The sequence below is a fragment of the Apodemus sylvaticus genome, chromosome 5 (genome assembly GCF_947179515.1).
Source record: "Apodemus sylvaticus chromosome 5, mApoSyl1.1, whole genome shotgun sequence".
Classification (NCBI taxonomy): domain Eukaryota; kingdom Metazoa; phylum Chordata; class Mammalia; order Rodentia; family Muridae; genus Apodemus; species Apodemus sylvaticus.
In genome coordinates, this window is record NC_067476.1 from 141,642,451 (window position 1) to 141,663,929 (window position 21,479).

Genomic DNA, 21,479 nt, shown 5'->3' on the forward strand with positions numbered 1-21,479 from the left:
AACAAAATGAAGACATTATTATGTCATTAAAGATATGTATTACTATACATAAACAGTAACTCCAAAATATAATATTTTTTTCCATTTTGCAGTTTCCATGGCTAACTTTCCTTTCCACCAGTATGATAAGGCAGGAGCTCTACTGAAGACTTACCCTCCGCAAGTCTTGCCATTAACTGAAGACGTCCAGTTGTTCCCAAGTCAATTCCAGTCCTTTCTAGTTCATCACTGTCCAAAAATGAACTAGCACTAGAAGCATCAGTTCGTTCAGTAACATGGCCAACTTTCATTGGTCTTCCAGCTAACTCAAATCCATTGAGCTGTTCCAAAGCCTTCTTGGCACATTCTGAATCAGAAAACTAAAAGAGACAACAAGAATTTTAACTGATTAATAAGCATTTATCCCATCAGAAACAGACATAATGCATACTGAGAAAGTACAAAAAAAAAACCTGAAAAAAATATATGTATAAAATTAATTTTTACATTAATTTTACAAATAAAGATATCAAGACAACTTGATAAAGCCAGGCAGTGGTGGTGCATGCATTTGAGACGCAGAGGCAGGCAGGGAGCCCCGGAGCAGAGGGAAGGCCTAAGGAGAAGCAGCAGCAGGTATGGAGAATAGCACATAAGCATGACATTATGAATTGTCTCAGCATCCACAGGAAAAGCAAACGATGGCTTGGCACTGGTGCAGCACACCTTTAATCCCGGGCTATGGAGGCAAAGGCAGGCCGATTTCCTCCAGGTAAGCCTGGTCTACAGAAAATTCCAGGACAGCCTGGGCTATACAGAAGAATCCCTGTCTATAAAAACCGAAAAAAGGAAAAAAAAAAAGAAAAAAAAAAAAAGACAGCTTGATGAACATGGAGTTTTGAAGCCATTTTAATTGTTAGGCAATGTGTCATTTTGTAAATTTTGGCAAGGAAAAACAAGGTGGCCTTATGCCCCAGTTTCTGGGATTAAAGGTGTGACAACATGCCTGACTAAATCTGTAAGAGAATTTTAGTGTCCAGATAGGAAAAGGACATGGTCCTTCTAGACACTTCTAACATAACTGCCCACCCAATAATCGCAACAAAGTTATCTCTTCTTTCACATCTTCTTTCCTTCAATAGTCAGATTCACTTCTTGGCCCCTATACTCTAAGACTATCTTTTTTTTTTTTTTGGATTTATTTTTCGAGACAGGGTTTCTCTGTATAGTCCTGTCTACCCTGGACCCCACTTTGTAGACCAGGCTGGCCTTGAACTCAGAAATCCACCTGCCTCTGTATACCAGAGTGCTGGGATTACAGGAGTGCACCACCACCACCGCCTAGCTAAACGAAGCAATCTTTTTTTTTCTTTGATTTTTGGAGACAAGGTTTCTCTGTGTAGCTCTGGCTGTCCTGGAACTCACTTTGTAGACCATGCTGGCCTCAAACTCAGAAAACAGCCTGCCTCCCCATGTCCCTGGATTAAAAGCATGTACCACCAACCCCACGGCTAAGACTACATTTTATCTTTCACCCTAACTCTTCTGAACAGATTAAATCAGGTTTCATTATCTCTCCAGATCTCAATCGATTCAAGAAATATACCAATACCGTTCACCTACCTAGAAAATCTGACAGGACACATGGCTCAGTGTTTAAGGCTACCTGCTGCTCTTTTCCAGAGGACTAGTATTCAGTTTCAATCATATATACTGTGTTGCTTAAAACTCCCTATAACTGCAACTCCAGGGAACGTTATGCCCTCTTCTATTTCACTATACACCTAAACATACACACGTTGCACACCCATATGCACATCAATAAAAAAGAATTTAAGAAAAAAAAGACGATACAAAGCATCATGGCAGAGATCTTTTAATATCGGGAGGCAGATGTCTGAATTTATCCAGTCTAAGTTACATAATTGCATCCTGTTACAGGATTGGAGAATGGGAAGTTTTGGTGTCCTCTTGCATCTCCCTCATGTGTGTTGAGATTTAAGGTGAGCAGGCTGGAGAGATTGCTCAGCTGTTAAGAGCACTGACTGCTCTTCCAGAGGTTTAATACCAGAATTAACATGGTAGCTTACAGCTAAGGTGTGTCTGAAAGCAGCCACAGTGTACTTACATTATCTAAAGCAATGAATGATTCAAAAATAGCTGACGTGGCCAGGTGTAGCACCACACATCTTTAATCATTGCTTTCACTAGGCTAATATCATGTGTATCTAAGTTCAGGTACAGCTTATTTGTTTATATAGATATTTAGATATTTAAATATGAATATCAAGTACTACAAAATAGACTTCCCATGATGGGTCTGTGAACACATTAAGATCAGACTTGGCTGTAACAATGTCTGATGTGGGAGCTTATGCCTCAATTTTAAAACGGGCTATTACAGTAAAGAAGGCATGTGCTATTGAAAGGTTAGATATACGAATGTGTGTAAGAAGACTGGCATGGCAGTATGTGCCCTTAATCCTCACACTGAGAAGGCAGAAATGTCATTTCAGTTGGATTCCAGCCTGGCCTACATGGAGAGTTACAGCCATGATTAAACTGAGCAACAGTGACACAAAAATAAATACTCCAGATCCAGGTGGCTGTGACCCAGCTATATGAATACCAGCACTCACATGTACATATCAAATCAATACAAAAAATTAAAATGGAACGTAGCCATGTTTACAAATGAGATCACTTTAAAATACTAATTCTTCATTCCCAACTATCTGTAAACTGGACACAACACTTGTTGGATTTCGTAGAAGACAGCAGTACTTACTGTAATAAATCCATATCCCTTAGACCGACCAGTTTCACTATCCATCATGAGCTGAATACTTTCAATCTAGAATTAAAGGCATAAATTAGACAAACTTACTCCTTGAGATATAGCTTTGAAAAATTGTGAATATACATTTATCACCCAGGACTTGAGATTACAACAATGCTTTACATATAAAATCCCCACCTGTGGGAGGGAATTAACTATCTGGAAAGTCAGAAAAAAAATGTGTAAAATTTACCCTCCCAAAAGGTTCAAAGATCCCCCGAAGCATATCTTCAGTTATGTTAAAGTGTAATGAGCCCACGTAGAGCCTCATGGGTCCAGCACTTCCCTTTTGTAAATTGTTTGCCATTGCAGCAGCTCTGTTTTTTTCTGCCTATAAACAAGTAGAACACATGTCAAGCACTAATATAAAGCAGGTATACATTCAACAGGTGCAGAGTAAGACAGAAAATTATGTCATCAATTTACAAGTATCACTACAAATAAACAAGACTTAGAAAACATTTGGACTATACAAGTGAAAGAGAATTATGGATAGAATGGCTTATCTAGTCATATAGAATGCTTAGGGGAAGGAAAATGGTGATAGTTGTATATACTGAATGTCATTAATGGCACTAAATTCCACTGAATGACTTGTGTGCATGTTATGCAATCAATCCAACAGCAACTTATATATCCATGACCTTAAATTTTGCATATATTACTTGACTTGTTCTATTTTACCATTTTAATAAAGTTTTAAATACATACACAGTTCTATACAAAACTAAATATAGTTACATATAAAATTATATAAGTTTTATAAACAAATGGAATATGAAATAAACTAAAATAACTGCACTTCTGCTATCAAAAGATACAACAAATTAGACTAGTCACTTAATATTTGTAAATATATTCAGTACTAACAGACATACTCAAACATTGAGTGACTTAGAAGCCAACTGCAATTTAATAATAAGGGTATTAAGGAATCATATACATAAAATAATCACCTGAATAAATCAGGGCTATTTTTTTCTACATTAAGAATGTGATGAGAGCTGGAGAAACTGCTCAGTGGTTATTAGCAGTGTGCTCTTCTTTGTGCTGCTCTTCCAGCGGTACTGAGTTCAATTCCCTGCAACCATAGGGTGGCTCACAACCATCTGTAATGGCATCTGATGCCCTCTTCTGGTGTGTCTGAAGACAGCTATAGTGTACTCATATACATAATATTTAAAAAAAAAAAAAAAAGACTGTCACGTGCCTGTAGGTTAAGAGCATTGCACTGTCTGGCTTACAGAAGTTCTGAGCTCAATCCCCAGCAACTACATGGTGGCTAACAAAACATTAATAATGGGATTTGCGGTCGTCTTGTATGAACCTGAACATGTAGAGCAGTTATATACATAAATCATTAAAATAAAAAAAAACTGTGTGGATGTTTGCCCATATGTATATATGTGAACCATGTGTTTTGTCTGTGTTTGTGAGAAGTGGGTCCAAACCACTATTCACAATCATACTTACCACCACTCACCACAAGATTTTGTTTCTACATCATTTACAATGATATAAACAACAGACTCCCTGCTTTTATTTAGTTTTCCAAATCAATTTAACTATTTTATCTATCATCCTAATGATCTCAACCAAACTGATAGCAATCCTCCTGCATAATCCTCCTAAGGGCTGATAATCAGCATAAGTGGTAGTCACAGCATCCAGCTGTAGGACAAACCTCTAAAGTTACCTGGGATGCCTGGACTATGATTGGTACTCCTAAAACTCGTTGACCAGTTAATCCAATTGCTAGAGGCACTGAACTGACATCAACAAATTCCACGTAGGCAATTCCTTTGGAACGTCTTGAATTTCTATCGGAAATCATTCTCACATCTCGAACCTAAGATGAAAAGAAATTTAATTACTATTCTGTAGTCAAATAATCCAGTACAAATAAATTTCCTCAATGAGAAATACTGAACACACGAGTATTTTCAAGACAGGATTTCTCTGTGTAGCCCTGGCTTGTACTGAAAGTAACTCACTGTTGACGAAGCTGCCCTGGAACTCAAGAAATCAGCTTGCCTCTGCCTCCCAAATGCTGGGATTATAGGAATGCACCACCAACTGCCAGGCAGAAACACTATCTTAATACATGTCCCCATTGCTTAAACTTTATTGTGTAGACCAAACTGTTCTTAAAGTCACATGAATCTTGAAAGCTCTACCTTCAGAGTAGTGAAAACTAAATTACAGAACCAGAGTTATGGTATTGGCACAAGTTTTAATAAAGCCTGCCCCACACAGTGAGACTCAATAATCAGTAATATTCGAACATGGTAGTGCATTCCTGTAGTCCTAAGCATAGTCCAGCCAGGTTTACAAGGACTAGCTCTCTTAGTACAGGAAGTGTATCACTACTACCTGGCTCCTAGCTAGTTTTCTAATACTAACTGGTCATGTATAAAATACATATGAACAAGACCAATAATGAACTAAGCCAATTATATTTCTATATATGACTATGAGAAAGGGAAGTAAGGTTTTTAATCTGTAACACTACTATGCCAAATACACAGTGTTTGGTTTTCTGTTTTACCTTACTTTTTTTTTTTTTTGAGACAGGGTTTCTCTTTATAGACTCTGATGTCCTAGAACTGTGGATGAGAGATAAGTCTGCCTCTGCCTGAGAACTTGGGCTGAAAGGCTTCTGAAAGCAGTGCCTACTTTTTGGACACAAATCTATAATGCCCTGGTTGTCCTTTGAAATCACAGCAATAAGCTGGGCGGTGGTTGTTCACGCCTTTAATCCCAGCACTTGGGAGGCAGAGGCAGGCTACACAGAGAAATCCTGTCTTCAAATAACAATCACACCAATATACAATTTTATGGGATTTTCGGTGCTTATCACCACAGCCAAACATTGTTGACAATTACTGAAAACCAATTTGCAGATTTGAGAAGTTACCTTTCCTACTGTAGAGAAAAATTCTTCCAAATCTCTTGGTCGAATTCTTGCTGCCAGTTGCATGCAGAAAACTGTCCTTGCATCCCTTTCCTCAGGAGTCAGATTATCAATAGGTTCCCTGACAAAAGAAAACCCATAAAATTAACTTTGATTTTTGATTTGGACACAGGGAATAATGTATCAAGGTTGTACTCAAATACCGAGGTAATTTTTTTTTTGCCAAAAATGTTTTTACGTGTAACCCTGGCTGTACTGGAATTCTCTTTGTAGACCAGGCAAGCATCAAATTCAGAGATCCACCTACTTCTTTCAAACCAATAGGTGGGTAAGTCGCTGGCTGAAATTCCTTTCTAAAACACGAAGGTTTTTGGACATTCATGTGTATATATACATACATTCATGATATGTATATATACACACAATCACTTAATGTATACACACACATATATTTAGGTGACATGTTTCTAATGTATTCCTGAGCGAACACCACTGTACTCAATCATTCGGACCTCTTGAAGATCAGAGTTCTCAAAATAGAATCACAGATGACTGAAATGCCATGTAGTGCTGACAATTAAACACAGGCTTTTTCAACAGTCAAGTGCTTATAATCACCAAGTCATTTCTAAAGCCCTTATCTTGAACTTTTCATTGCGGTTTCTACTTCTCAGATTCTGGAATTATAGACTTGTATCATTCTATGCAGTTGTAGGCAGTAAACCCAAACTTTAAACCAGTGAGGCAAGCACATTTACATCAGTGCTACACATATTTGTCAAATTTGTACTCTTCTAGTGATTGAGCCGCACACTGCACACATTAGGCAAATGATCTACAGTGATGTTTGTTTACAGTCCAGAAGTAATTTTTAATGTATACACTTCAGTAAACAGGGGCTAGAAAAAGAAATCAGCATTTAAGAGCATTTGCTGCCATGCAGAGTCTATGCTCTATCCCCAGCAAGCAAATAGTGAATCATAATTCCAGTTCTAGTTCTGTTTTCATCTCTAGAAACCATCATTTCATATAATGCACATAGTTCATATAATGCATACATGTTGGAAAAACATTACGAGTAAGTTTCAATTAGTTGTCTTTTTTTTTTCTTTTTTTTGGATTTGGTTTTTTTTTGAGACAGGGTTTCTCTGTGTAGCCCTGGCTGTCCTGGAACTCACTCTGTAGACCAGGCAGGCCTCGAACTCAGAAATCCGCCTGCTTCTGCCTCCCAGAGTGCTGGGATTTCAGGTGTGCGCCACCACTGCCTGGCAGTTGTCAATTTTTTCAAGTAAACTTATAGTTCAATCTATATAAAATGTCCTCAATACAAAGTCTATTTCCTTTGATAGAAAAAAGTATTTCTGCTAGTCAGAATACCAACTGTCCTTAAATCACCAATGTGATTATTTCTCCACATGAAGTATAATCAGAAGAACCTTCACAAGTGAAAGACAAATTCAGCGTGAACAAAATCACATAATGGATACTCCACCACAAGAAATTCAGAAAACAAAATTTCACATGATCAATGTGAGAATGAAACCTAAAAATAAGTTTGTGAGATTGGAATTCATTTGGCATTGTTTCAATGACTAAAACTAATACACAGAGCTTGGGAATTTGGTTATGTAGAAAAGCATCTGCTTATCATGTACAAGATTACATGTTCCATATACTGAATGGGGAAATCAAATAAATAAAGGGAGTGAGCAACTTTAGTTACAAACTGTAGTAGCAGATGAGAAGGAGCCAAGAAAGAAAAAGGCACATGCTCATGCTTTCTATGTGTTACTTCCATAATGGAATATATCTCCTACCAAAAGAATGAAATACATTTAAGCCTTGGTGGTGGCGCATGCCTTTTATCCCAGAAAAAAACAAAAAAAAAATTAATAATAATAATAAAAAAAACAAAAACCAGGAGACAGGAAGGAGTGAACCACGCTCAGCTATGTGAACCAGCCTCATTTTAACTGAGCGCAACACTCATTGCTCAACCTGGAATTGTTAGAATAAAGGATCAAGTTACTGTGCTCAACACTTTTCACACACACGCAAAAAAATTAATCTATTAACATTATTCATTGTTCATAAATATCACTGTAAAGAGCTAAATAGATGGGTCAGCATTTAAGGGCCATGCATTGCTCTTCCAGATGACCTGACTTCAGTTAACAGCACGATGTTGGGTGACTCACAACCACATATAACTCCTTAGTGCTAGTAGCTAATGTACCTTAGAGCACCAACTCTCATAACCAATACATTACCTTAAATCAATAGTCATACATATAGATATATTGTTGATATATATAAAAGTAGAAGAATGCTCTTTTGTGTAAGAAAGCACTTCCTCAGTCGGGTGGTGGTGGTGCATTCCTGTAATCCCAGCACTCTGGGAGTCAGAGGCAGTCGGATTTCTGAGTTCGAGGCCAGCCTGGTCTACGGAGTGAGTTCCAGGACAGCCTGGTCTATGGAGTGAGTTCCAGGACAGCCAGGGCTACAAAGAGAAACCCTGTCTCAAAAAACCAAATCCAAAAATAAAAGAAAAGAAAAAGAAAGCACTTCTTAAGAAAAAAAAAAGGAAACGCACCACTGAGAAGTGCACAATTGTTTATAATTCCAACATGTTAGAGTCAGATTCTGAGAATAAGTGGTTTTCCTTAAAAGTAAACCACATATTCACAAGAAATCATTATCTGTCCAATTTCATAAACACATAAGATTTTTATCAAATCCAAGAAATTTATGATTAGAATACATACAGTAACAAGTTTAACAATCAAGAGAACTGGCTACTCTAACCAAAGACCAGGGTTTCATTTTCCAGCACCCTAATGCTGCTCAGATATATCTGTAACTCCAGTTCCAGGAAATCTAACCCTTCTAATGGCCTTAGAGGGCACCAGGCATGATATACTGCATAAATATGCATAAAATCAAACACTCCTACACATGAAATAGTCTTTAAATAAAAAAGTGGGGTATGGTGGCCCACACTGCTATCCCAGCGCTTAAGTGGTACAGGCAAACACAATGAAGGCCTAGACCACACAATGTCCTGAATTACCTATCCTACAAAGCGATACACTGACTAAAAAAAATAAATTCACTGGACTGGAAAAATGGCTCAGTGGTTAATAATACGGACTGTTCTTCCACAGGTCCTGAGTTCAATTCCCAACAACCACATGATGGCTGACACCCATCTGTAATGAGATCTGTTGCCCTCCTCTGGTATGTCTGAAGATGGCTTCAGTGTTCTCATATATATAAATTAATGAAAATAAATTTAACATATTTTACTTAAGGTCAGTCAACCAGGTTAGTGAAACATGCATGATACCATAAAACAAAATGTACTCTGAAGCAAAATTATGCATTATACAGTTGGAAACTTATTGAAGAAGTAATTTAGAAACCTTAATGAACAGATACAACCATTCAATTTTGTAAGAATTGAATGTACTTTTTCATGCCAACAGCGCCAAAGCCATAAAACTTGTTTTATTTTACTATGAGAGTATTTCTAATGTTAGAACTTATGAAACGAAGCCTACTTAAAATTACCAGGATAACTGCCAATACAAACCTCTTTTGTATAATAAGATGATCTATAATATCTGTACTTTAAAATACTTAAGATAAGATGAACAAAATTACTAAAAAGGCATAATCATAATCACTGTTTCAAAGGTGCAAACAGGCAAAAAGGCAGTAAGGACTTAATCTGATCATTTTCATTACTTAAGCTTAATAAACATTGTTTGTAGAACTAACTTTACTAGAACAAATTGAAAAGGAGGGAAAATGCTAATAGTTACCTCACAGGACTCTTGTCTTTCCTGAATGGACTTTTGCTTCGGGAACGTCTTCTGCTGCAAGGTTAAAAAGTTTCACAAGTTACAGAAATAGGTACAATCAGTACTTCCTTAAAATACAATTTAAACAATTCAGAAGTATGTTTAAAAACCTTAATTTGATGCTATGAGGCAACCCAATCTTTCCTCGGATGGCACTGTTAAATTTTGGTCCGGAGCTAAAAAGAAAACACAAAATTACACTAGTTACAGGCTTAGGGTGTGTTGGTAAGGTAAGTTCATGGGTTCGCCAACAAGTCTAACACTGTTTAGACTGCTTTTCTTTTTCCCTACCCTCAATTAAACAGAGGAAACAACAGAACTTAGAAAATTCATAACTTTATACCAGACCTATAGCCCTTGTTTTTCTATCCTGGACCAGGTTCAAGGTGCCAAGAACAAAAGTTGCAGCCTCAAAACTTTTTGATTCTCAAAAAACAAAACAAAAAAACACAAAACAAAAACCAAAAAATAAAACCCATATATTTTCAATCATAAAATTGTGAACATGATTTTTTAAAATTACAAATAGAGTAAAAACAATTTCCTCTGTACTCTCATCCCAACATTCACTATTTTTGGTAATTTTTATAAAGTGTGCACTGAACATGTATATGCACACACTATCCTTGTTTTTTTTCCGATTTCTGTCTTTTTTTTGGGGGGGGGGAGGGTTCAAGACAGGGTTTCTCTATGTAGCCCTGGCTGTTCTGGAACTCACTCTGTAGACCAGGATGCCTGCCCCTACCTACCAGAGTGCTGCTATTACAGGCGTGCGCCACCACTGCCCAGCTTAAGTGCTTTCTTATAGTATACACACAAAAGAGGACTTTTCTATTTATATATATATAAAATAATAATATATATGTATAAGGCTTTACTGTTTTAAGGTAATCTAATGTACCACCACAGCCCAGGGACTCTAGTCTTCTGAGTACTGGGATTAAAGGTGTGTGTTACCACCAGCACCAGCTCTTTTATTTTGTCTTTTAATTAATCACAGATGTCTTCCTTATCTGGCCTGTCTAGTGCTGGAATCAAATGTGTTTGCTACCTTGCCTAACTTCCATGCAGTAATTCTTGAGCGAGTATCAGAACATTCAAGGTACTGTATTGCATATTGTGGAAGATATCATAGAAATGTAAAATACACTAAGAAAAAAACTGAGACATTTATGATTCAAAGAAAAGTTTCAGTACTGGAATATACCTGACCCATAACACAACACCAATGTTGCAAAAAATAATAAAAGAGGGGTTTTCACAATCAATTCTAATACAAATAATTTTTGTCTCTTTTTAAAGATAAAGGTTAAAGGATCATAAGAAATAAGTCCCATAGTGTTCAATCATAGTCATTAAAGAGGGCTAGCTCAGTAGATAAGAGCACTGGCTGCTCTTCCAGAGGTCCTCAGTTCAATTCCCAGTAACCACTTGGTGGCTTTTGTCCTTCTAATAGGATCTGAAGCTCTTCTGTCATACAGAAACACGTGGAAAATTGAGCACTCATGTATAAATTAAAGAAAAAAAAAAGCTGAATGGTGGTGGCATATGCCTGTAATCCCAGCACTCTGGGAGGCAGAGGCAGGCAGGTTTCTGAACTCGAGGCGAGCCTGGTCTACAGAGTGAGTTCCAGGACATCCAGGGCTACACAGAGAAACCCTATCTCAGAAAAAACAAATCCAAAAAACCAAAATCAGAAAAAAAGTTTTAGAAAAACTATCTCGGAGCTCGAGAGATGGCTCAACAGTTATGAGAACTGACTGTTCTTTCAAAGTTCCTGAGTTCAAATTCCAGCAACCACATGGTGGCTCACAAATATCTTTAATGAGATCTGATGCCCTCTTCTGGTGTGTCTAAATACAGCTACAAGTATACTTACAGTGTACTTACATATAATAAAAAACTGTCAACTTATAATGACGTTGTTTCAAATAAAACTCTAATGTCCCTTCTAACACAGACTTTAAAATACATTTTATAAAAATAGGATACATATGCCTGACCTTGCTTGCAATTTACTTTGTTCATCAATGTGGGCTGAAACTTAGCAGTGATCCTCTTACTTTGCCTTACTAATCTATAAGAGTAAGACAATTACTGGACAGATTAATTCCCATTCAAGTACATATAAATATAATTTAACAAACTATTTTTTTCCTTCTGTTATGCATAATACAAAATAGGACTTTGGAGACAGGGTGTAACCATGTACCCCTGGCAGGCCTGAAAATGTCCTCGGTAAACCAGGCTGGCCTTGAATTCACAAAGATCTACATCTGCCAGCCCCACTATATTTCTCCTTTGGGTATTAAACCGCCTAGCTAATAACCACCAGAGTTCAATTCAAACCAAAACAAGAAATATTTAAATCAAGGTAGACTTGCATAAGAGGCAGCCATTAATAATACTTTCTCAAAAAAAAAAATATTCTAAAACCCTGTGTTGAAAAACCAAAAAAAAAAATAAAATAAAATTAATTTCTGGTGCTGTAGAGATGGCTCAGCAGTTAAGACTGTTCTTCCGGAGGTTCAATTCCCAGCAACCACATGGTGACTCACAACCATCTGTAATGGGATCTGATATCCTCATCTGGTATGTCCAAAGGTAGAGACAATGTACTCATATACTTGAAATAAATAAATCGTTTAAAAAAACATGGTATTCTGATTTCTAAATATATCTGTCATCTACTTAGTTCAAAGAATAGGATTGAAAATCTTTGCAGTAAGAAAATTTACAATCATAAAGAATGTAAATCTTGAGGAAATGAACAAAAAATTTGTAATATATAATTCAGAATAGGGATTGGGGATTTAGCGCAGTGGTATTGCACTTGCCTACCAAGAGCAAAGCCCTGGGAGCAGTCCTCAGCTCCAGGGAAGAAAAAAATCATGGTGGTACCACCAGCATGTGAGCAACTAACAAACACAAAAACACACACAAAGGGGGCATCCAGACTCAGGTTCACACACTAAACTATAAATCCTTCAGAATCCAAACTCTAATACCTTCAGTTAATACCAGCATATAATGAGCTCAGGGACTGATTCAGTTGCCCTTCTTTAAATTCAACTCTGAACTACTTAAGTTTTATAAATTAAATATATTGGTTAAGGGAAATTTGGCCTAGCTGAAATCTCTACTAACTTAGTGGCACCTGGCACAAGCATAAATACTTTCAATTGTCGTTTTTTAAAAGGAATTAAGGACTTAAACATTAAGGAAGGATTGCACTTGCTTTAATCCTTGCTTAGAAATGCAGTTTCTTCGCAAAGCTGTTAATACAGGTTAAAAGTATTTTTTGCATTTTTAGATATTATTTCTGTGTGGCCCATCCTTGAACTTACAGATCTGAGGGCCAGAACTAAAAGTATGAGCCACCCTATTCCTGCCAGGTGCACCTTTTTCTTAACAGCTATAATGAATTAATTCTACACTTATTTAAATAATGCATATAAATTCCAGCAACTTTACCCACAAAGCACTTTCAGTTTACTCTAAAACCTTATACAGAATGGGAGTAATGAGCTTAAAAACTGAATTTCAGCTAGATTTTCTTGTAACTGATTAAGCTACTTGTACTTTACAGTTCACAAACTTTAGGCTTTCTCCAAACACTCAAGTGCTTTGGTTTAATTTGGACTGTCATACAATTTCTAGTTTGTGAAGAAAAAAAAGCTAAGTCTGGTAGATAGTAAAATTTATGTATGAGTCCACATACTTTGTTTTTTTCCCATAGTAGCACAATCTCATTATCCTTAGTTTAATTAAGGATTTATTTATTCCTATTCCTCCAGTTAAATTGCTATCTAAACACATGAAACAACAGTCCTAAAAACAATTACATACTAGGGACTTCTGTAGCGGCCTCGAAATCTTCTATCCCGACTTCGGGAGCGGCTCCGTCTCCTTTCTTTGCTTCTACTTCGTTTCCGCTCTCGGCTTTTGCTCTTTTTCCTTTCTCTATCTCGACTTCGCTTCCGTTCTTTGCTTTTGCTCCTTTTTCTCTCATGACTACGACTTCTGCTCTTGCTTTTTTTTCTCCTGAGGGGGAAAAAGTACCATTACATGCTGGTTTAAATACCAACCAATACAATACTTCCTTCTATGGTCAAAATGTTTATTCTTTTGTTAATATATTTTTACCACTGCACAATGGTACAAAAATCCTAATTTAGGGAAAACAATTCCTAAGTATGAGACTTAACACCCCAGCCTTTGCTTCAAATTAACTGAAGATAGTTAAAAGAATTGAGAGACAGGATTAAGAGGAAGAATTTGCAATCATCTCCTGAGGCAGCTACAGCTTGAAAGAAGAAACAGGACTTGCTGGTAAGTAGAAAACCAAGCCTGAACTTTAAAAAAACTCAAATTTAACTGCCATTCACATAACATACCAACTCGTATTATAGTAATCTATAGGTTATAGGTTAATTTACAGCATGTTCACAAACAAGAAATGACTGTCATGTAGAATTTTTCCATTAACAATTTAGTTTAAGTCAATTTTGATACTGTATACATGTAAGAATGTTTTATACTTTTCAAAACACAATATACATATCATTTTACTTTTCATGGGCAAAATTACAAGAATAAAGGATCCTAAGAATGCAGTAAAAATTCACTTTCACAACCCAAGATTTTACTGTAACCACTTAAATCTATTATGAAATAGAAAATGCCCTTTTTAAGCTCGTTTATATAAGTCTGTGGGACGCAATTAAACCAACTTGACCTTCCTTGGAAAGTAAAAAATGCCCGTCAGTTATCTTTCCACTCATTTCTGGGTTCCTCACAGTTTTTCATCCACCGGTTTAACAATTAAACCTTGAAATCTGTACCTCTGTAATCACCCAAATTAGAGGTGCCTTCAGATATTTCAATGTAAATTGAAAGACATTCCAAAATATGTTTTACTCCACCAAAATGTCCATTTTGTAAGAGGTTTGAGGTCTGAACATTTTGACAACTCTACATCATAAGGAAAATTAATAAGCTATTTAATTTGTATGAAAGCAAAGTTAGCACAAGAACAACTGAGGTGTGCCTCAGAGAACCTGTAAGCAGGTCATCTTAGAGTGCATTGAAAATAGAAAATGAAGACACCCACCTTCTGAAATCTTGAAACCCACACTCCAATCACAAGGAGATGTAGAGCTTTCCAAGGAGGCAGAAACTTTGTCTAAAATTTCAAGATAATCCACCTGACTGTCAGAAATATGCTAGGTAGCACATGACAGAAAATTAGGCTACACTCATTACTTATATAGTAGTCACAGCAACTCCAATGCTCAGGAAGGGCAACAATTAACATTCCAACTTTGATGATCCAAACCCTGACACTACTTTACAGGACTAAAGAATTTTGAGATGGCTAAATCCTTATGTCCTACCTACATTACTTCAAATTAGGGGTTAAGGTTAAAATTTATTCCATTCCCCAGAAAAAAAGTACAGTAAGCGTTGCTCTGATCAAAGATGGGCAATAGCAGAGATGATCTGCCAATATTTACCTCTCGTAGGCCCCCAGTCCTATTCTTCCAAAAGTTAAAAAAAAACAAAAACTAACTAATTTTAAGGCAACGTCTTGCCACTTTTTATAAGCAAATGCCCACCCACATCTGAAGGCAACCCAAGATAGGTAAATAGACAACATCCTTTGATATCAGAAAATACAATCTTCAATATAAAAGCCCAGACAAGATTGTTACAAGAAACCAATGTACTTTTTAGAACAGATTCCAGCATTAGAAAACATTTTTTAACTAAAGAAATGGTCATAAATTCCATCCTAATAGTCAAATCCTGTTACAACTTAAATGGGACTTTCCCAAGTCTTTAGTGGCAGTGGAATTTTGTACTGAACATCATTGAAGTAAATGGTCCACTGGGCCTTTGGACTTTTTGGTTATATGGCCTCTGCTGTAAAGGTGTTTTGCTATAACTGGATTTGACCTCTTCCATGTAAGAAGATCTAAATTTTAAATGCAAAGTATTCTGGAAAATAAGAAAAAAAATAGAAAAGTCATTTATTCCAAAATTTGATAATCGACACCACAGTAGCCATTATATTTTTAACTGTGCCATTTTACTGTTATCCTTTTCTGATTCTTTAAAGACTAAACAAAATGAAGTTTGATTTGAGACTGCAAAACTGAAGTAACAAATACTTCCATGAGGGGTAACCTTAGATACTTAGAGGCCTTGACAAACTCAGGGTTAAAATTTTAAAACTCTTCAGAAAATAGGCTAAAAGGTTACATTAAACTGATTCCTTTACTACTGGGATACAATACAGTGTACTACAAATCACAATTACAGTTTCTTAGTTCATATACTTAGCTATCTTTGTCAGAATGTCCTTTCCTATTCTTACTACCTTACCAGCAATAGTTATCTCCAACATTCAATAGCTTTTAATCCAATAGTACTAGCATGAACCACACAAAAATGACATCTACCTTAAGTTAAAATATCTTAGAACACGAGCAGATATTTGTTTCCTTTCATCTACCCCAAAGTTAAAGTTTTCTTCTACATTATGTTCATTACTTTTAATGGCATGTTCTTTCAAATCACCAGATTAAAAATTTTGTGACTAAATCAAGCAATCACCTAATTTATATCAGCTGTAGCTTAAGTCAGATGGAAATATTTTGGAAATTTTATAGATATCAAAAATGAAGAATGTAGGAAAGCTCCGCAGAAAGCACTTTTATATTAAACTGCCCACTGAGTCTCCAGCAGAAACCATCTCATCGCGCACTTACTGCTCTCATCCCTCCTCAAAGCTCGGGATCTTGAATGAGGTTAGATACAGGACTAAGTACAATCTGAAGATATTAGTGGGAACAAGTGATATTAGAAAAATACTGCAGAATTTGCATTCTAGTTTATCCTCATCCTTTTGAACTAAAAAATCTTTTCTAAGTCAACAGGTCAGAGTCTAAAGTGAGTAATTTTTATAAACTGGTAGATACCTGTTCCTGGGTTTTCTTTGGCTATAAAATGATGAAACTAAAACTTTAGGAAACTCAATTCAAAAAATACTAGAAATGCATGTTATGAACCCTGTCAACTATTCCCAATATCCACTTTGGATATGTAAGAAACTATTAGTGATTCCCACCAAAGTTTGTACAAGGAAAAAAAAATTCCATAAATTATACCTTTCTTCTGTCTTAACATCATTGTTTTAACACATGGTATAAGAAACAAAGCGGTAATTTATGATCATCTTGGCTCATCTTAAGTGAGAAAATTGTAAGTCTGAACAACACCCAAACCACATTTTAAAATTAATTCCTTACCACCTTAACATTATAAAAAACCTTAGCTTGGCAAAACCTAAGTAACCCACATCAAACAATTTTCTCATCTATTTTATGAAATTATATCAACCTACCTAACAAAGTTGTTGTGAGGATGACTGAGGTAGTTATTATGAAGCACTTTGAGCTCTTAGGAGGAAAAGAGCCAAAAAAGAATCAAATAAGTGGCTATTTTATTATTGTTTCTCATTAAGTATTACGCGGTCATGATATGACATGTTTCAGTATGGCATTATAAACGTAGGCTAGGAGATCTTAATGCACATGACCATTATGTCAAGAATTAATAATCTTGTAATTGAGATTAATAGTAATTTCACAACAGCCGATAGGCCCCAAACTTGTTAATTGGATCCTGTTTATTCTGTACTAAGTCTGTAGCATGTAGTTCTTATGTCAACTTAATCATCTATCTCAAATATATTATTCTTAATGGTCTCCTTGGATACACTAGAGATAAAAGCCCAAGAAAAGAAAGAAAAAAAATACCATCAGAAACTATTAAGTATGCTTTCATTACTATCAAAAAAGCCTTTAAACAGCAACAAACACAAACAACTCATAGCTGGTTCCTTTAGTAAAGGAATTCAGTACTTTCCATGGCCTTGGCATTGTTTTTTTTTCTATAACATCCTCTAATTCGTCTCATCACATCTCCAAAATTTAAGCCAAAGTTACCAAATTTAAAGCTCAAGAGAATCATGGGAGATTGGAGGGCAAAGTATCAAGAAGATCTTTGAAATCATATCCTGAAGTCTATATACCACAAAGCTTTAAATCCTGAAGGACTTTCTCATCTCAAGAGTTATGAGCAGTTTTCTAAGAGATGAAGAAAACCATGGTTTGCTGCTTTAGCCACAAGAACAGATTCCCACAAGGTTAGCTCCCGCCCCCAGGTTTCTTAGTCAAACTTACTTTTTGCTACGTTCTTCATGGCCGTTGGCACTGTTCAACTTGTTCTCATCCTAAGCAAGGTTGATAGAAGAACATCATGAGGACGAAGTGGTAACATTTCAAGTTGTCAAAGGGTAAAGGGAATAGGAATAAGAAAATACAAGACAATTTTAAAACTAATTACTTATTTAGTTTAACATGGAAGGCTATAAAAAAATTTAGATGGTATACATTTAACCACTTTGTTGCTAATAATTAAGTCATCAAGAAACAGAAATTAAAATCTTTCCACATTTAATGTTATATTTTACTTTCTTACATTGCTTAGATATTAAACAAGTCATCCAGAATTACAATGTTGAAGTGGTTAAAGATTTCTATGAAACATGAAGTCATTTTGAGTTTTATTCCATGTGCTATTGTCCCTTTTGTCGGTACCATGGCTCTATTTCTGCCTAAGCCCCAAGTGGCCATGCTAGCAGCCAGCCACTATCGATTTCCTGTGACCGATGCCATTCCTGAGATCTTCGCCCATTTCCGTTGGAGGGTTGGGACTGTAAGAGCTTGATGCCACCTCTGTCACACATCTCGCCCTGAAGCAAACAGGGATTCACACTGCTTTAGTAATGTTGACTCCCAAGAACCCAAGAAAAGTTAATTAATAATCCACCAGTCCAGCCTAAACATTTTCTACTTCCATACCTGTTTACATGGAATTATATCCAAGTTAAACTAAGACAAGAAACATTAAAACAGAAAGTATGGCTTCAAGAGTCTAGCATTACAAATTACACTATTTAACGCTATCAGATTTCATCCAAAAGGCACCACATGGACGTGCTACACTTCAAGACAAATGTATTATTTTTAAACGGTTTAAGCGCAATGTTTATTTCAGTTTGAACACATCACCAATAGTAGGATATCTAAGTTACAAGGCTTAAGGTCTGTGACACCAGTGATAATGCATGCATGCACACTGCTATTTTCACCACCAACTGGTCAAAGAATGAAGAGTGCTTACTTTTACTGTGATACTGAAATGGGTCATTGTATTACTAGCCAAAATATTTCCTTTCTAGTTTTTAGTGTGAAAACTATGGCAGGACCTAATTAAAAACAAAATACTATGGAGAACAGTAAAACAGTCACCAAGTGACTCTAAGCTGTGATACTGTCTCTTGCCTATTTTTTCCTTTTCTTTCTTCTTTTCTTTTTCTTGGTTTTTTTTTTCTTTTTTGCTAATTTCTATTCAGGGATCCAAGAATCTTAGTAATTATTAACTGAAAGCAGATCAATACCTGCCTGTTTTAAGGTTTACTATCACCAGCCTTACATCTATTTATAAAATAAATTTTAAATCTCACCCATTTCTTCTTTCAAGACTTGTAAGATTTACTTGCCAGAGACTGGTTATAATTTAGTATTCTTGGACCCCTGCAATTTCCCAAACCACTACATTCACCTTTTTGCTATACCAAACTGGAGCTGGTAATTCTTAGTTGAGTCATTTTACCTAGGGGACCACGGTACAGCGATAAGTCACTCAATTACTACCTTATGATTGACAGTTCACACTGGAATCAAAGGTGAATTCATGGGAGTAGAGGTGAGATATCGTTAGGCAAGTCTACAAAGAGAGATAGATGGGCATTTATTCATCACGCTGAAGTGAAACTACTGCACAATATTATTACATCAATAGCATATATTTTACTTTTGTAAGTTACACGTAATGCATCTCTGATAAGATAATCAAGAGGGCTCCGGGAAGGTTAGTTTACATTTCAGCAGTAGTTTCGTGAATAATGCTAAATTAAGAAATATATTAAAGCTCACTAGCATGTTTTCTCACCTTCTTGTAAGGGGCCTCAAGCATTGCTTCAATATCAATATCGTCTGCCATTTTCTCTACTCGCCTGGGGAAGAACAAGACAGTCTTGTAAGTAAATCTACAATTCTGCTTAAAAAGAAAAAAAAGTCTCCTTGACCTACAACACTCAAAGCTTGAGAAAAATCCTTTAAAAGCACCACGGTGACTAAAATTGTGCGATGCATGTCATACAAGCCTGATCTGGAAATGTATAATGTTCCTTCCCTCTAACACAGGAGCAGAACTCAATGTCTGATTACAAAATCCCGCCCGCAAACCGCTAAAACTGAACCTGGGAGTGTGAACCAGAGCGCTTCCCGTTCGCACAAAACCCGCGCTGCCATTTTAGCGGCAGAGGGAAACTCCCTCTGCTGGGAGGGGTTGTGTACCAAGGTAGCGTTCGACAGGCGCCATGTTGGGAGGTCGCGACCAGCCCCGGCCTGGAAAGGACAGATCTTTTATCTGTCCGAGGTCCCCACGGAGGTCCTTGCCGCTACCAAAATCTCCACAATGTCCTTGCCGGAAATGAAGGGCACAGGGAGGGAGAGTGACCCACCCCGCCGAGAAGGCCCCCTCCCCCTCTGCGCGCTGATAAAAGCGGCTAAAAGCCTCGGCAGCGCGGACCCCCGACCTAAGGGGCGCTGATCACCACTAGCAGTCCGCGACGCCCCGTACCTGTGCGGGTTTTCGCGCGCCTGTGCTCGACTCGGAAAGTCGGCTGCCGCCGCCGCCGCTGCTGTTGCTACTGTTAAGCCACTAGGCCCAGGCCGCGGTACCGCCCAACCCGAATATCGGGCCCCGAGGGCGTCTAGGCCCAAGCGAATCTAAAAGAAACAATGGGATTAAAGGAGCCCGCGACGGAGAGCAGGGCAGCGGCTTCGGCAGCTCAGGATCCACCCCTGCGACAGCGTCGGCTAGCTCCCTGAAATGGCGGCCGCTGCTCCTCCGTACTCACATTCACCAACACATACACACACACAAACACCCGGGGTCTCCCGGAGACTCAGCACGGGCTCTCGCGAGAAACTGCCCGTGTTCCAGACTGGAAAGCACGAAATATCGCGAGATCTCACTACGGCTCCGGCTACTGTGGCCCAATCTCGTGCAATGATTGCGCCACAGATGATCCCATTCTCCCTTCCCCCAATTCGGAAAGGCTTCTCGGACTCCTCCTCCAGCGATACACCCAAATCTCGCGAGGCTACGTCGTCTCCTGGGCAAAGGCAGTTGGTGCACTGACTGTCAATCTTTGGGAGAATACCTTGCTGAGTGGATCCTTGCTGTCATCCCCGGCTGGTGTCATCATGTCGCTGGGTGTGAAGGTTTCCCCCCTCAGAGCCGACCCGCCACCCCACCCTCCCGCCACCCGCCCTCCCACACTGATGGCTGTCAAGGTCGCCATAAGGCAACCTATTATAGTACATATGGCTGTAGGGGAAGGCATTCGTGTAAGGAGTCACGGATGGTGAAAACGCATGCAGACAAGAATTAGCTGTACACTGGGCAATGGGAATAAAAAGTACGATTTTCTTGTCATTTGGTGTCACCAGTTAGTTGCGGTCTCGATAGAGAAGCTTCGAGAAATACCCTTGAAAACCGGAGGCGGTGGACGGGGTGGGAGGAAACTGCAGTTTGCAGCTTTCTAACCCCTGAATTTAGTCGGGCTATGAATCGGGGGTTTTTGTTACTTTACCAGATACCCTCACTTTTCCCTGGGATTTTGACCGTCTCCATGCGACTTTACCGCTTTTGTTTTATTTTTTTGTTGGATTTTATTATGTTT

General features: G+C 37.6%; 1 protein-coding gene across 4 annotated transcripts in view; it reads right to left on the reverse strand.

Annotated features, from left to right (window-relative positions):
- The window catches only part of Rbm39 (RNA binding motif protein 39), a 32,363-nt gene extending 11,665 nt beyond the window's left edge, over positions 1-20,698 (reverse strand). For 2 of the 4 annotated variants that reach the window (XM_052184086.1, XM_052184085.1), the window contains exons 1-10: positions 20,372-20,698; positions 19,679-19,742; positions 17,845-17,894; positions 13,445-13,639; positions 9,557-9,610; positions 5,736-5,853; positions 4,515-4,667; positions 3,012-3,149; positions 2,768-2,833; positions 155-359 (exon numbers count right to left, since the gene is read on the reverse strand). In XM_052184086.1, the coding sequence (XP_052040046.1) occupies positions 155-359; positions 2,768-2,833; positions 3,012-3,149; positions 4,515-4,667; positions 5,736-5,853; positions 9,557-9,610; positions 13,445-13,639; positions 17,845-17,894; positions 19,679-19,729 (1,030 nt within the window). In that variant the 5' untranslated portion in view covers positions 19,730-19,742; positions 20,372-20,698. Of the gene's footprint in view, positions 1-154; positions 360-2,767; positions 2,834-3,011; positions 3,150-4,514; positions 4,668-5,735; positions 5,854-9,556; positions 9,611-9,705; positions 9,772-13,444; positions 13,640-17,844; positions 17,895-19,678; positions 19,743-20,371 lie in introns of all 4 variants that reach the window. The other 2 variants (XM_052184083.1, XM_052184084.1) reach the window with 2 other exon arrangements.
- Between the last annotated feature and the right edge of the window lie 781 nt (positions 20,699-21,479).